This window comes from Lithobates pipiens, unplaced genomic scaffold (genome assembly GCF_037356315.1).
Source record: "Lithobates pipiens isolate NorthernLeopardFrog02 unplaced genomic scaffold, aLitPip1_a1.2 Scaffold_27, whole genome shotgun sequence".
NCBI classification, from domain to species: Eukaryota; Metazoa; Chordata; class Amphibia; order Anura; family Ranidae; genus Lithobates; species Lithobates pipiens.
In genome coordinates, this window is record NW_027507788.1 from 37727348 (window position 1) to 37742646 (window position 15299).

The following is a 15299-nucleotide window of genomic DNA, read 5'->3' on the forward strand; positions in this document are numbered from 1 at the left end:
TCGGGCTATGAAGGAAAGAGTATCTGAGGACCAGCATGTGGAGGCTCTGGTCAGGAAGGTGATCCAAGAATAAGTCAGATTCCAGCCATACTTTCAATCCTCCTTCTCTCCCAGCCCTAGTTACTGATGTGGTTGATCCTGAGGCTCCAGGTGCCTCTCATCACAGTCTTTCTATTAGTGAATCCTCCAATAGCGAGGTGGAGACGGATGAACCTGGCGCAGGTTTTGAATTTTTTCAGGTTCCGTTCTTAGTCAGAGCAGTCAAAGATGCTTTAAAATGGGATGAACCGGTGGAAGCTCCCTCTAAGCAGAGGAAATACTTCAAGCATCTCAAGAAAGACCGTCCAAATTTTCCTTTTCTGGAAGAACTTGGTGAAATTATTTCTGATGAGTGGAGCAAAGTTGAGAGGAAAAATTCCTTGATCTCTAAGGTAGCAAAAATGTATCCTTTCAAGAGCGATGAGGTTAAACATCTTGAGTCGGCCCCTCTTATCGATGCCGCTTTAATGAGGTTGGTGAGGCATGTTACTCTCCCTCTGGAAGATTCTGTTTCCTTCAAAGATGGTCTGGAGAGGAAGATAGATACGGACCTCAAGCGCATCTACATTACTGCAGGCATGGCTTGTAAACCAGCCCTAGCCCTCGCTGCGTTATCTAAGGCCATGGAATCCTGGACGGATGATATAGGTACGAACTTAGGAAGCATTTCTGAGGAGCTGGTCAAGAGCTCACCAGTGCATGAACTGAAGATGGCCTCGGCTTTCCTGGGGGAGGCATCCCTGGACATGATTAGTCTGGTAGCTCGCGTAATGCTCTCTTCGGTCACGGCCAAACGTGCCCTGTGGTTGCGCCCATGGGTTGTGGATCCTGCCTCTAAACAGGCATGGTGTAAAATTCCTTTCGAGGGATCTTCCCTCTTTGTGAACAAACTTGACTCAGCTATTATCCATGCTACCGGGGGAAAATCGGGTTTTCTGCCCCAGGATCGCCGTCTCATGGGTCAGAGAAGTGTTCTTCCCAGACAAGAAATGGAACGTGCTAGGGACGCACATCGTTACAGACCTGGCCGCGAGTTTAGGAAGAACTGGAAAAGAAGCCAGCCTTCAGGTCAAAAGTCCTCAAAAGCTTCTTCTTCTGGTGGTCGGGGGGCTTCGAAGTCCTTTTGATACGGGGTCTGTCCAGACGGAGCAAGTCGGGGCTCGTTTACTCCGTTTTCAGCACGTCTGGGCAGCCTTGATTCAGGACTACTGGACCGTCAAAACGGTCTCTTCAGGACATTCTTGGGTCTTCAACAATCCACCCATTCACCAGTATATGCCAACGGTTCTTCCCCATTCAGAAGAAAAAAGACAGATTCTTGTATCATACACAGAATCACTGATGGCTCAAGGAGCCGCCATTCCGGTTCCAGCCGAGGAAAGATTTCAAGGAGTTTACTCCCCTCTTTTCATGGTCCTCAAAAAGAATGGCTCCTGGAGACCGGTCATCGATCTGACACATCTAAACTCCTTCATAAAAAAGGAAAAATTCAAAATGGAGTCTCTGCTGACAATACGCCAGGCTATTCAACCAGGCGACTGGCTTATCTCAATAGACCTCAAGGATGCCTATTTCCACGTACCGATTGCAGAAGATTACCAGAAGTATCTCAGGTTTGCAGTAGATCAGGTGCATCTTCAGTTTACATGTCTCCCGTTCGGGCTTTCTACTTCGCCTCGAGTATTTTCAAAACTCTTACCGGCGGTCGTGGCTTTAATCAGGATCAGACGCATCCGGTTACATCACTACCTGGACGATCTGCTCCTACTTTCTCAAGACAAAGAGCAACTGTTGTCTCATTGGGAACAGGTTATTTCTACCCTAACGGAGTTCGGCTGGCTCCTGAACAAGGAGAAGAGCCATCTAGAGCCAACGCAGTCCCTAATCTTCCTCGGAGCCAAGTTCAACACGGTAATGAGCACCATCTCCTTACCCCTGGAGAAAATTCCGGTGATCTGAAACAGGATTCGGCTTGCAATGTCCTCTTCTCTCCTCAGAGTCTCTCAATGTCAAAAGATAATCGGCACTATGGTAGCCACAGCCCCTATGGTGAAGTGGGCACAATGGAAGATGCGTCCCTTTCAGAAAGGGTTCCTCCAACAGTGGGATCCAGGGGCTCGAGATCATCTCGTCCGGATAACCCCTTCCAAACACAAACCTTTACAATCACTTTAAAGCGGAGGTCCACCCTAAAGTGGACCTTCCGCTCATCGGAACCCTCCCCCCCCCTCCGGCGCCACAATTGGCACCTTTCAGGGGGGAGGGGGGTGCAGATACCTGTACAGTACAGGTATCTGCACCCACTTCCGGGATAGCTCTCTGCGGAAAGGGGCGTATATTACGCCCCTTTACGCAAGTGCCCGCTCCTTTCCGCAAGTGCCCCGCTGCCTGCTGGGAAAACACACAGATCCCAGAGGCAGCGGGGACCGTCCTTATTGCGCAGCGCGGCTCGCGCATGCGCAGTAGGGAACCGGGAAATGAAGCCGAAAGGCTCCATTTCCTGATTCCCATACCCAAGATGGCGGCGGCAGCACCCGAGAGACGATCTACAGATCGGCTTCGGGTGCCGACATCGCGGGCGCGCTGGACAGGTAAGTGTCACTATTTTAAAAGTCAGCAGCTGCAGTATTTGTAGCTGCTGGCTTTTAAAAAAAAAAAAAAAACACGGAGTCTTGGCGGACTCCCGCTTTAAGAGACAACTGCTGTCCCAAAAGACCCACAAAAGAAACAAATAAATACAGCTTTGTAATCATTAACAAATACAAGCGGCGTGAATTACTGAATTTGATCTGATAAGTACTGCAAGGAGCCAAACAGTTCATATGCTGACAAGAAGCATGCTGATAGGAGTAGAAAGCAGAAAAACAGAGGTGAGCTGATCACTGTGCTGCTTTTTCTTTCACTGTCCAGTCACAGGCTGGAGGGATTTAAGGGCCACCCAGGCTCAGAAGACGAGGATACTGGCCTTAAAACTGAGGATATCTAATAGTAGGAAATCTCTGGATTGAAGGCGAATATTGCAACAAAAGTTTTATGTTATCTTTTAATGGGCTATTCATTTTTATGTTGTCATTTTGGCTGGAGTTCTGCTTTAATTATTTTTATTGTATTCAAAATAGAAGCACCCTAACCTCCCTAGTCCTCCATTTCAGACATGACATCACTTTTACCCCAGTTTTATTACTGAGTAGCATAGAACAATGCTGAGATGTTCTGTCTCTAGACTTCTGTCATTTGAATTCAGTATGGAGCATTCCAAATCTCTCCGATTATACTGTAGTGTTTTCCAGTGATCCACTCAAACAGGAAGGGCAGTGGACATCTTCTCTCCTTCTGCCTTGAGGAGATATGGACTCTTCCTTTTTCTCACTGTTTGCACAACTCCATATTTTGTACTCTTCTTTTATTCCTGGAAGTACATTTCTAAAACTGGATACAATATGCCAGAATGTTGTGCCATAATTATTTAAAATGGGGCTAAAAGCAAAACTTTTTTTTCATTTTGGAGTAAGGGAGGATTATATCCCCTGCCAATTTGTTTTCCCATTGTGGAGATTTCTCTTCACTTCCCACTCTATAGGCAAAACCGGAAGTAAGAGGAAATCCCTCCAAAGTGAGGGAGTCCTGGGTTTTTACCAGGGTCACCAGAATTAGTGTCCCCGTTGGAAGATTTCTCCTCTATTCCTGTTCCAGTGACAGTCCAAAATTTGGGGATTTCGTATACTTTCACTTTTGGTGGTCATGGTAAATAGGACAATTTGAGAGGGTGCATTTCCCCAATGAGAGCACAGACAGCAGTAAAAACCTGACAGGTGTTCTAATCCCTCTCCACTTTATCCAAATGTAAAAAAAGGTTTTGCCTTTAGTTATACTTTTAATTAATAAACCTTCCACTACTTTTTAAGATGTACATGTAGGTATCTGGTGACTTTTTAATGATCATCTTCTTTTTTCATAGCAATGCCTCCCAAACTGAAGGGGAAGCTTCAGAATAAGAAGAAAATGAAAAAGCAGAAAGAATCAGGTACTGTAATACTGAGTATGCAATTGGGAATACATGCATCTTACCACTCACTGATATTTTATTAGGGTTTCATCTGTAAACTCAAAATAATTGTCATTTGAGTGGAGCCTTCTTGACACCACGTAAAACAATATGTGCCCTTTTGATATCATGTGACAAGTCAGCAGGATGATGTTGCAGTATTTGCGCAAAATATCCTGAAGTCAACCCCCTTAATGGAGCTTAAAGCTGAAGATACTCCTTTTCTGGCACTCTGGGTGTTAAGTTCAGCAGCTGCAACTGTGGGGGCATTGCCCGGGCCACTAACCTGCCCATTCCTCCTTTTTCACCCATTTACAAACCTCATGGTATTTTTTTTCCCAGAATACAAAGTGCTATATGATTGGAGGAGGTAGACCCTGTCATCCATCCACCCCTCCGCCATTCACAGGATGTTTTGAATGTTGTCTTGATATCTGCATTCTGTGATCTCCTGTAGAACAGCATTCACAATAAGATAGGGAGGGTTACCACTCAGCTAATCGGGTCATGATCCCTTTGCTGAGGGTTGTTAGTTAGTCTCCCTTTTTAAATGTGCTTACAGGATGGCAGCATGGCTGATATTTTTCTGGACTTGAAGAATACCTGATCATCAGGAATGTGGAAAACTTTGCATTTCTTTTGGAAATCAAGGTCCCAGAGTCTGGAGGAAGAGTGGAGATGCACAGAATCCAAGTTGCATGAGGTCCAGTGTGAAGTTTCCACACTCAGTGATGATTTGGGGAGCCATGTCATCTGTTGGTGTTGGTCCACTGTGTTTTATCAAGTCCAAAGTCAGCACAGCCCTCTACCAGGAAATTCTAGAGCACTTCATGCTTCCCTCTGCTGATCAGCTTTATGGAGATGCTGATTTCCTTTTCCAGCAAGACTTGGCACCTGCCCACACTGCCAAAAGTACCAATACCTGGTTTAATGATCGTGGTATCCCTGTGCTTGATTGGCCAGCAAACTGACCTGACCTAAACCCCATAGAGAATTGGTGGGGTATCATCAAGAGGAAGATGAGACAACAGACCCAACAATGCAGTCAAGTTGAAGGCCACTATCAAAGAAACCTGGGCTTCCATGACACCTCAGCAGTGCCCCAGGCTGATCATCTCCATGCCACTCCATATTGATTCAGTAATTCCTGCAAAATGAGCCCCGACCAAGTATTGAGTGCATACTATACTGTACATGGACATACTTTTCAGTAAGCCAATATTTCTGTATTAAAAAATCCTTTTTTTTTTTTTGGTCTTATTTTCTGAGATACTTTTTGAATTGAATTACTGAATTAAATTAAACTTTTTGATGCTATTCTAATTTTGAGATGCACCTGTATATATTGAGGTAAATAGTTATCTCCACTGTACATTGTAGGGAATATAGATCATTTATAGATAATTTCTTTATTTATACATAGAGTATTGTAACCCTATTAAAAAGTGACTTCATTCTGATAGGTCTGATGGAAGATAAACACAAAAAAGCCACTCTAGAGGTAGATGTCTTAAAGGATCACCTTGGTAAGTAATATCTAATTTGTTACAAGTTTAACAGAACCTGTTTATTACATGTTCATTATAGTACAGTATAGCATAATGTGTGTGTGTGTATATAGATAAAATTAAATAATAATATACAGTACAGTAATTTTTTTTTTTTTTGTGAGTAATATCATCCCAGTGGTTCTCACTATTTTACACCTGTATAAAGGGATGTTTTTGGTGGCAGGATGCAGAGGTGTTCCATGCAGGTAGTCCTATTCATGTCTATTGGAACATATAGCGTCTGTACGTATACAACCACTGCGATTTGTCATCTGTGCGGGTGTGGGTGCATGTCCCCAAACATAGGCCGTGTAAGCAGCAGTCGTCACAAGTTTGTTTGTATAGGAGGACCTCTCAAGAGCCCTTACAGAGATTTTGAACCAGAGGATTGTATTAATCCTAGTGTAGACCCATATACACAAGAGTTGAACCTCATGGCAGGTCCTCCATGTGTACGCCATGTTCTCTGTTTGAGCACCCTGAAAAAACAAGCAGCTGGATATGACCGTATACATTTAGCATTTTTTTTTTTTTTTTTTGTGGAGGTAATAAGAGCGAGACAATTCCTTGTAGGAATTTTCTAAGGCCTGCGCTATGGCAGATTGGTCAGGAGGAAGTAGTGGAATAATTCAATGTTCGGGATTTTGTACGATTTTTTTTTACGTTGCTGGAAAGTGTGAGTCCCTTTTTATATCTACAGTAGGGTAGAGTAGACCGTAACAAAGCCATGTGAGCTCCACCAACAATGGCTAGGGGATCCTCCAAACAAGGAGGGAAGAAGGGGCAATTAGAAAGGAGAAGTGAAAGGTGAGAGGAGAGAAGGCCTGCAAAATTTTCAACAGAATCCCAAATGGATAACCATGAGTCAATACCTGTTTGAGAGGCCTTGGGCATAAGGAAGGAGGAAATCCAAAAGGTAGGAGGGATTCAGCATGTCTGGCAAGGCCCACAAAAGTGCCCTTTGTCAAGAGTGTAGTTGAATCTGTTGAGCACTTTGGGCCACTTTGTAATACTAAGATATGTTGGGTAGCCTCCCCCCACCACCTCTCTGCTTATAAAGCCTATTTCCATACAGTCTGTCTCTGGTTGAGCCCCATATAAATTTGAAGACTTGACGCTGTAGGGAGTGCAGTGTTAATATTAATGGTATAAAGACAGGTAAGACTCAGACTGGGTACCGTAAGTTAGGAATAAACAACATTTTAATTGTATGATTACACCCAAACCATAAGATTTTAGTATGGTCCCAGAATGTTAATAGATGTTTAGTAATAGGGGATGTTTTCTTTGTACAAAGAACTGAAGGTAGCAGAGGGTATGTTGAGGTATGGAATAATGTGGAATAATTGAAAAAGAAAATAGGCCTGTAGAAATTGTTGAAAAGATAGGGGTAACATTCAAAACATTAGATTTTGAGCGATGTGGAAACCAAAAATAGATACAAATAGCATGAGAGATGTAAAGTTAGGGAGGGTAATATGGGAGAAAGTTAAAAAATGATTGTGATAAGATATCATCAATAAATAGGGCAGTCTTGTGGTGAACACCTGTGATCTCCAAGCCCCTGTTATCTTTGATTGAATATGTCCAGCAAGTGGCTTTAATGCAAATACAAAAAAAATGGTGATAAGGAGCACCCCTGCTTCACCCTACAACGAATCAGGAAATTAGTTGTATTTGACCATGACATATGGGGTGTCATATGACTAACCAACCAATTGTACAGTGCCTTGAAAAAGTATTCATACCCCTTGAAATTTTCCACATTTTGTCAAGGATTTTATTTGATAGACCAACACAAAGTGGTACATAATTGTGAAGTGGAAGGAAAATGATAAATGGTTTTCAACATCTGTTACAAATAAATATGTGAAAAGTGTGGCATGCATTTGTATTCGGCCCCCTTTACTCTGATAGCCCTAACTAAAATCTAGTGCAGGGATATGCAATTAGCGGACCTCCAGCTGTACAAGTCCCATCGTTCCTCTGCAGGGATTTCAGCAGGGACAGAGAAGCTGGTCAGAGCTAATGGAAAGATGGATGGAGCCAAATGCTGGGCAATCTTAGAAGAAAACCTGTTAAGAGTCTGCAAAAGACTTGAGACTGGGGTGGATGTTCACCTTTCAGCAGAACAACGACCCTAAACATACAGTTAGAGCTAAAATGGAATGGTTTAGATCAAAGCATATTCATGTGTTAGACTGGCCCAGGCAAAGGCCAGACCTAAATCCAATTGAGAATCTGTGGCAAGACTTGAAAATTACTGTTCCCAGATGCTCTCCATCCAATCTAACAGAGCTTAAGCTATTTTGCAAATAAGAATGGGGAAAAATGTCCATTTCTAGATGTGCAAAGCTGGTAGAGACCTCCCCAAAAAGACTTGCAGCTGTAATTGCAGTGAAAGGTGGTTCTACAAAGTATTGATTCAGGGGGGCTGAATACAAATGCATGCCACACTTTTCACATATTTATTTGTAAAAAAAATGTTGAAAACCATTTATAATTTTCCTTCCACTTCACAATTATGTGCCACTCTGTGTTGGTCTATCACATAAAATCCCAATAAAATGCATTTACATTTTTGGTTGTAACATGACAAAATGGAAAATTTCATGGGGTGTGAATACTTTTTCATGGCACTGTATGACCATGACAAGTATCAAAAGCTTTGGGCATGTCCAAAGAGTAGCATAATCTGCTGTGGTCTTTAGCGGTTTAGGTGGTTGAGAAGAATGGTGCATTTAATGTTATCAGCTACCTGGCGAAGAGGAACAAAGTGCTCTCTTGAGGAGGGAATACTTTTGTTTAGCTAGGAGTTTGGTTAGGATTTTAATGTTGGTGTTTAACAATGAGATGGGGGGGGGGGGGAAGTTAGCACAAAACTGGGTGCCCTTGCCTTGCTACAGAAGTATGACTATGGTGGCTTTCAGCATTGCTGGTAAATGGTTACCATCTTGTTTGAGCTGGTTAAACATGTTAGTAAGTTACAATGATGTTGATGCCATGATGTTGACTAACTTCTTGTAGAACAGGGCCAAAAAAACACATTATGAAGCACTAAATATTTTAGAATCAAATCTGCCTACTTGGGGGTCACCAAGGCTGAAAGGAGCAAGATACTCATGTCAACCACAATTGTTGGGGGAGTAGAAAAAGTAGTTTGCTTTAGAGAAAATGAGGTGGCTATGTGGCAGCTACTTAGAATTATCTGAGTGAGAAGAACCCCCCCCCCCCCCAAGTCTTGTTGGGGTGGGAAGTCCGTGGCACACTATAGGGTGGGTCTCCATACGTCAATTCTATATAGCTCCTAAATGCTGGTATTTATAATGTCAAAGTGACAAGGGTCCATAAGAGTTAGAAGTTTGGAGGGGTGGCCCCCAAGTCTCCCATAGTAAAGTATCAAGAGCAGGGTGTTTCAGTGGTGGTTGAGTGCTTGGAAACGGAGCTAAGAGTAACAAAAGGCAAGGGGTTGCCTAGGTAGTCGCTGGCAGGACCCCTTGCCTGCTCACAAAGAAGTGTAGGCACAGTATAGATCTATGAGTTATTGTTTCTCTTTTCAACATTTATCAAATAGGTGCTATAGTGTGTGCGTGAAACGTCTAAAGCCGCGTACACACGGGCGGACTGTATGGCCAACTTAGTCCGTCAGACAATCCGACGGACAGTCCGTCCTACTTTCGAATGAACGGACTTGACCACACACGATGAACAAACAGTCCGTTGAAAGCTTGCGCGATGACGTGTACAGCACGTACGACGGGGCTAGAAATAGGACGTCCAATACACAGCAATGCAACCTTCCGCCGTGTAAATCCTTTCTGAGCATGCGCCATACTTAGTCCGTCCAACTAGCCTACTCACGAGCGGATTGTCCGCTGAAACCAAAGTCTGCCGGACAATATTACGGAAATTCCGAAATACTTAGTCCGCCAGACTGCACGCTGAAAAAGTCAGCTGAAGCCCACACACGAGCGGACTGTCCGCTGAAATGTGTTTCGGAGGACTAAGTTGGACAGACAGTCCGCCCGTGTGTACGCGGCTTAACATTTGGTACCTGCCAGTTTAAAAGAACTGATTGATGATCAAGTAGCATACAGGGTACAAGAGATATCTATGAGAGACTTAGCGCAACAAACTTAAATTGGCAGTATAAAATTTTTTCAGCCAGTTTGGCTTTGTTCATTGGTTCCTAACATTCTATGCCAACAATAATCCCCATTTTTCATGTTTATATATTAAAATCTATAGCTTTGCAAAGGCAAGTGATGCGCCAGGCACAATACCACAAACAGGAAATACGTGGAAAACTCCATGAGCTATTAGAAGACCTACAGGAAGAAAGAGATACAAAACAAGCTATTTATAGTGGTAAGCACTCATATGTAATATACAGTGTAATAAGAGAATACTGCAATAATAAAATGAACTTGTACTAATATTAAATACATCATTTTCATAAGCAAACTATTTTAACCAGTATAAAGAGTATCGTTTTAAAGCTCAATTCCTGCCAAAACATTTTTTTTTCCTTCCTGACATTAACTAGTAGTTGGTACCTCTTACTGGTTCAGGCAGTCCAGCCTCCTGATGATGCACCCGTCCTCCTTCGGCCCCATGAATATGTTTTGTACATATCCCAAGAGGCTTCAAACCTATGGAGACATCACTTGTGTCTAGGCAAGAATGGTGGCCAGGGGTACAGGGCATCCAGTGGGTGAGAGTAACGTCCCTTTTTTTTATTTATTTTTATTTTTTTTATATACCATATCTTAGAAAATACATGGGTCATAAATAGCAAATAACAAAAACAGTTTCTTGCTTCTGTATGACTTATTGTCTTTATTTCTTTATTTACTATTTCTATTCTTCATCTATCAGAAATGACTCGTCAGCATCAAGATTTGGAACAGCAGAGCTCCTCATGTATACAGGCCCTAGAGGAAGAGGTGGCCAAATTAAAACTACAGCTGTGTATGTCAGAAATATATCCCTGTATTAAACTCATGAACATACAGTATGTGAAAACACGGTGCATATAATACTAAAGCTGTATTTCAAAGAGAACGTAATGTTGTTTTGCAGATATTTTCTTTATAACGTTTATGTAGCCCCCCTGACCTACACAGGGGCTAATATGTCGATTTAGTTTTTTGGCTGGGCTGTACTTAGCTCAGACTGATAATCTTTCACTTGGTTTTTCCCTAAGCTTAAAGAGGATTTTCACCCTGTAAACAAAAATATAAAAGTTGGCAGTTACACATACTGTAGCTGCTGACTTTAAAAAAAAAAAAAACACACACCTCATCCAACCTGGCTCTTTGCCAGTCTTGCAGCTTCCCAGCCGGCTGCCTACTGGGCATGCACGCGCCACCCTGCACCCGTAAATGGTTCCACAGTCTCCTGAGACCTGTAACGTGTCTAAAGAGGCTGTGGGGGAAGGAAGGGCTGCCGAACTTCAGCTCAGATCGGCACAGCGATCTGACCAGAAGCTGGAGCAGGTACCTATCGATATCAAGTACCCGCTCCGCCCGAAAAAAAACATCCCAAATATGGAAGGGGGTGGGGAGGAGGAAAAGTGGAACTTCCCCTTTTGGGTGAAGTTCTTGCTTTAAGCTTGTTATTTCTCACTTATTTTTTTTTTTGCACCTAATTGTATTTTTGGTCATTTTAGAATTTTGCACATATGATATATTATGGTATACATGTCTAAAGTGATCGTATATATCTTTTTTATGCAGCGTTCATTTACTTATTGTTTGTATACATTTTTCCATTCACTTTATTTCAATTTTGATTAGCGCGGCCATTTTTCATATTTTAGTTTTTGTTGCATGAGTATAGCATGTTTTATTTGGTACCGCTGTTTTCTCATCACATGAGTATTCTATCAATATACACCTTTAGTGCAATATTTGCCCCCCCACATTTAACATTTCTCACTGTTGCCAATAGATATCACTGACTATAGTATGAAATTTCACAAACAAAACTAAGTTTATGTATATTTTCTTCATCCAATCCAGGAGGTTTAGGCCATTTGTGCATGCTGGGGGAGGATATAAATATTTGGGACAAGCCATGTGCTCTCTCTCGCCTTAGGCTGAGGAGGTGCTCCTGGATGGAGCTCTGCTGTTTGGCCCAATAGCCTGTTTTGGGGTCTAATGTGCTGAAGATGTATTGCCTGGTCTGAAGAAAACTGTGGCAAGGAGAAAACCCAGGGGAGGCCCCTTGCTGGAGAGACCCAGGAAGCAGACTGGTCTCTCATACGTGTCTGGTGACTCACTTGGAGGACTCATTGAAATTTGGAAACGTGCTTACAGTGTTGCCAGGTTGGCTTGAAGGTTCTGACACTGTGAAGCTGGACATTGATCTGGAAAGCCTGTAAATAATCTGCTACGGTATCTGGGACCCATAACCCTCACCTCTTTACCCATTCTGCAATAATACTTTAAAAAGACAAAAATTGGTTGGTGCCACCACCAATTGTGGAAGAGAGTTCCACATCCTTATTGCCCTGACAGTGAAAAAACCCTGTGGTTTACTACTGCTTTTAAACCCATAAACAAAAATGTAATGTATACAATTTTCTCTACTTGGGCTTATGTCTTTTTCATAACCTGACTATGTAACCAGGGCTGGATGGGGACAAAAATTTGGCCCTGGACTTCATCCAGACCAGCCCACTTTAATTTTGCAAACACGCACAAAAACAGTATATAAAACTATATGTAATTGTGCAAAAAAAAACATAAGTAGCATAACATAAGGCGTCCTCCCTAACCTCTTTTATTATTTCACTTATTCTCCTCTGTATTTTTCTCATCTTTCTCATCTTGAAACCGGCCCACTGAGCCATCGGCCCACCAGGAAACTCCCTGTAGTCCCAATGGCCAGTACATGCCTGTATGTAACTGCTCACCAGTCCTTCAATGTGATTGCTGTATCCGTTTCTTTTTTTATCTGGTGAGTCTGCCAGTATTACCGGCAGGCTCACCAGATAAAAACACCTCCCCCTCTCCTCCTCTCCATTACATAGGAGGAGGTGCTTTTTAGCCCGCAGATGATAGCTAATAGTTCACAGCAGATAAAATTGTTTGAAATTTGAGGTCCGTGCACAGGAAGTCAACAATATTTTATTAATACAGGTTTGACCCTGAATACAAAGAAAACTAATGCAGATAGCACATCTAAGGATTACTAAGCTGTGATACATTACATTTTTGTTTTTGGGATAAACTTTAACAGCACAAGCAAAAATATTTCTGAATGAACAGTTTTCACATTTGAAATCTTTTCTTTATTTTCAACATCTACAGCCATAAGCCAAGAAGATCTGCAGACCCTTAAAGAAGAATCGGAGCACATGGCACAAGAGAAAGAAGCTGAAATCACAGAATTGAGGCGAGATCTTGAAAACATGGAGGAAGAATATCAGACTATACTGCATGTAAGTAATTGTTTCTACTACTATTACTGCAACATATAGAAAGATATTTAGTCGAAACAAGCAAAAAACTAGTTAAGTCTCACCCTATTTATCTCAACATGTACCCCACATGTGTATGTTATGATTGTGTCTATTTTCTTCTATGGTATGCCTTAAAACACCATTTCTCTGCTTCCTGCCCTCACATCCCCACATTTTTTTTTTTTGGATAAGATTAGGAAGGGTTAGAGCTTGTGTCAGGTTTTTATGGCCATCTGTGTCATGAGAGTTTCCTTTACCTCCTGTCAGCACAGGAAATGATAGGAAATCTCTCCATGGGGACACAAAAAAAAATCCCCATATTGTTAGTAACATGAGAAAGCGTTAGAACTTCTAGCCCTTCTAAAATATATATATTTTTTGCTGTTCCTCCATCCACCTTAGAACTGTGTGCAGGCATCCCATAGAAGTGAATGCAGACACAGTTGCATGTCAAAATTTGATGTGTGTGTCAGTGCCCATATGTGTGAACCTTTACGGTTGATTAAAAAAAATAAAAAATACATGGAAGGCAGAACATTACTTTTTATTTACATTTTACAGTGGCATATCTTTGGGGGTCCCATGGGAGCATTAAAGCCACTAGGCTGGAACAGAACCTGGCTGCTGTTTCTGACAGAGGTGTACAGGCATCAAGACATGTTTATGGTGTATGAAAAGGCTTTGGTCAGTTCCCAATAATCATACATTACCTTGCAAAAGTATTCACCCCCTTAGCAGTTTTCATGTTTTGTTGCCTCACAACCTGGAATTAACATGAATTGTTTGAGGATTTGCATCACTTAACTTACAGAATATGCCCACAACTTTGAAGATTTTTTTTTTTTTTTGTGAAGCAAACAAATAGGACAAAATAACAGAAAAAGTCAATGTGCATAATTATTCACCCCTCTAAAGTCACTACTTTGTAGAACCACCTTTTGCAGCTATCACGGCTCCAAGTCACTTTGCATACGTCTCTATGAGCTTGCCACATCTTACCACTGGGATTTTTGCCCATTCCTCCTGACAAAACTGCTCCAGCTCCTTCAAGTTGGATGGTTTGCGCTTGTGAACAGCAATCTTTAAGTCTGACTACAGATTTTCTATTGGATTGAGGTCTGGGCTTTGACAAGGCCATTCCAACACATTTACATGTTTTCCCTTAAAACACTCAAGTGTTGCTTTAACAGTGTGTTTGGGGTCATTGTTCTGCTGGAAGGTGAACCTCTGTCCCAGCCTCAAATCACACACAGGGTGGTACAGGTTTTGCTCAAGAATATCCCTGTATTTAGCACCATCCATCTTTCCCTCAACTCTGACCAGTTTCCCAGTCCCGACTGCTGAAAAACATCCACACAGCATGATGCCGTCACCAACATGTTTCACTGCGGATGATGTTCTTTTGTTGATGTGATGTGATGGGTTGCGCTAAAATTAACCTTTTCTTTTGCCAAAATGTTTAATTTTAGTCTCATCAGAATAGAACACCTTCCTTGATTAAAAAAAAAAAAAAAAAAAAAAAACACCCTCCGCCATACATTTTGGGAGTCTCCCACGTGCCATTTTGTTTTTTTGCTGAAAGTAATGGTTTTCTTCTGGCCACTATGCCATAAAGCCCAACTCTATGGAGCGTATGGCTTATTGTCATCCTATGTACTCCAATCTCTGCTGTGGAACTCTGCAGCTCCTCCAGGGTTATCTTAGGTCTCTGTGCTGCCTCTCTGATTAATGCCCTCTCTTGGCAGGTTTGCTGTTGTGCCATGTTCTTTCCATTGGGTTATGATAGATTTGATGGTGCTCCCAGGGATCATCAAAGATTTGGATATTTTTTTATAACCTAATCCTGACTTGTACTTCTCAACAACATTGTCCCTTGTTTGGGGAGTTCCTTGGTCTTCATGGCAGTGTTTGGTTAGTGGTGCCTCTTGCTTTGGTGTTGCAGCCTCTGGGGCCTTTCAAAAAGGTGTGTATATGTAATGACAGATCATGTGACACTTAGATTGCACAGAGGTGGACATCATTTCACTAATTATGTGACTTCTGAAGGTAATTGGTTGCACCAGAGCTTTTTATGGGCTTCATAACAAAGGGGGAGAATGCATACGCACATGCTATCTTTTTTTTATTTCTGAAAAATAGTTTTATGTACATATTTTTCTAATTTTACTTCACCGACTTAGACTATTGTGTTCTGATC

The 15299-nt window shown here is 42.0% G+C and overlaps 1 protein-coding gene across 3 annotated transcripts in view; it reads left to right on the forward strand.

Moving 5' to 3' along the window:
• DRC12 (dynein regulatory complex subunit 12 homolog) overlaps window positions 1–15299 on the forward strand; it is a 40117-nt gene that overhangs the window by 15502 nt on the left and 9316 nt on the right. For all 3 annotated transcript variants that reach the window (XM_077456809.1, XM_077456810.1, XM_077456811.1), the window contains exons 2-6: window positions 3998–4063; window positions 5548–5610; window positions 9883–10002; window positions 10513–10605; window positions 12951–13081. In XM_077456809.1, the coding sequence (XP_077312935.1) occupies window positions 3998–4063; window positions 5548–5610; window positions 9883–10002; window positions 10513–10605; window positions 12951–13081 (473 nt within the window). The remainder of the gene's footprint in view (window positions 1–3997; window positions 4064–5547; window positions 5611–9882; window positions 10003–10512; window positions 10606–12950; window positions 13082–15299) is intronic.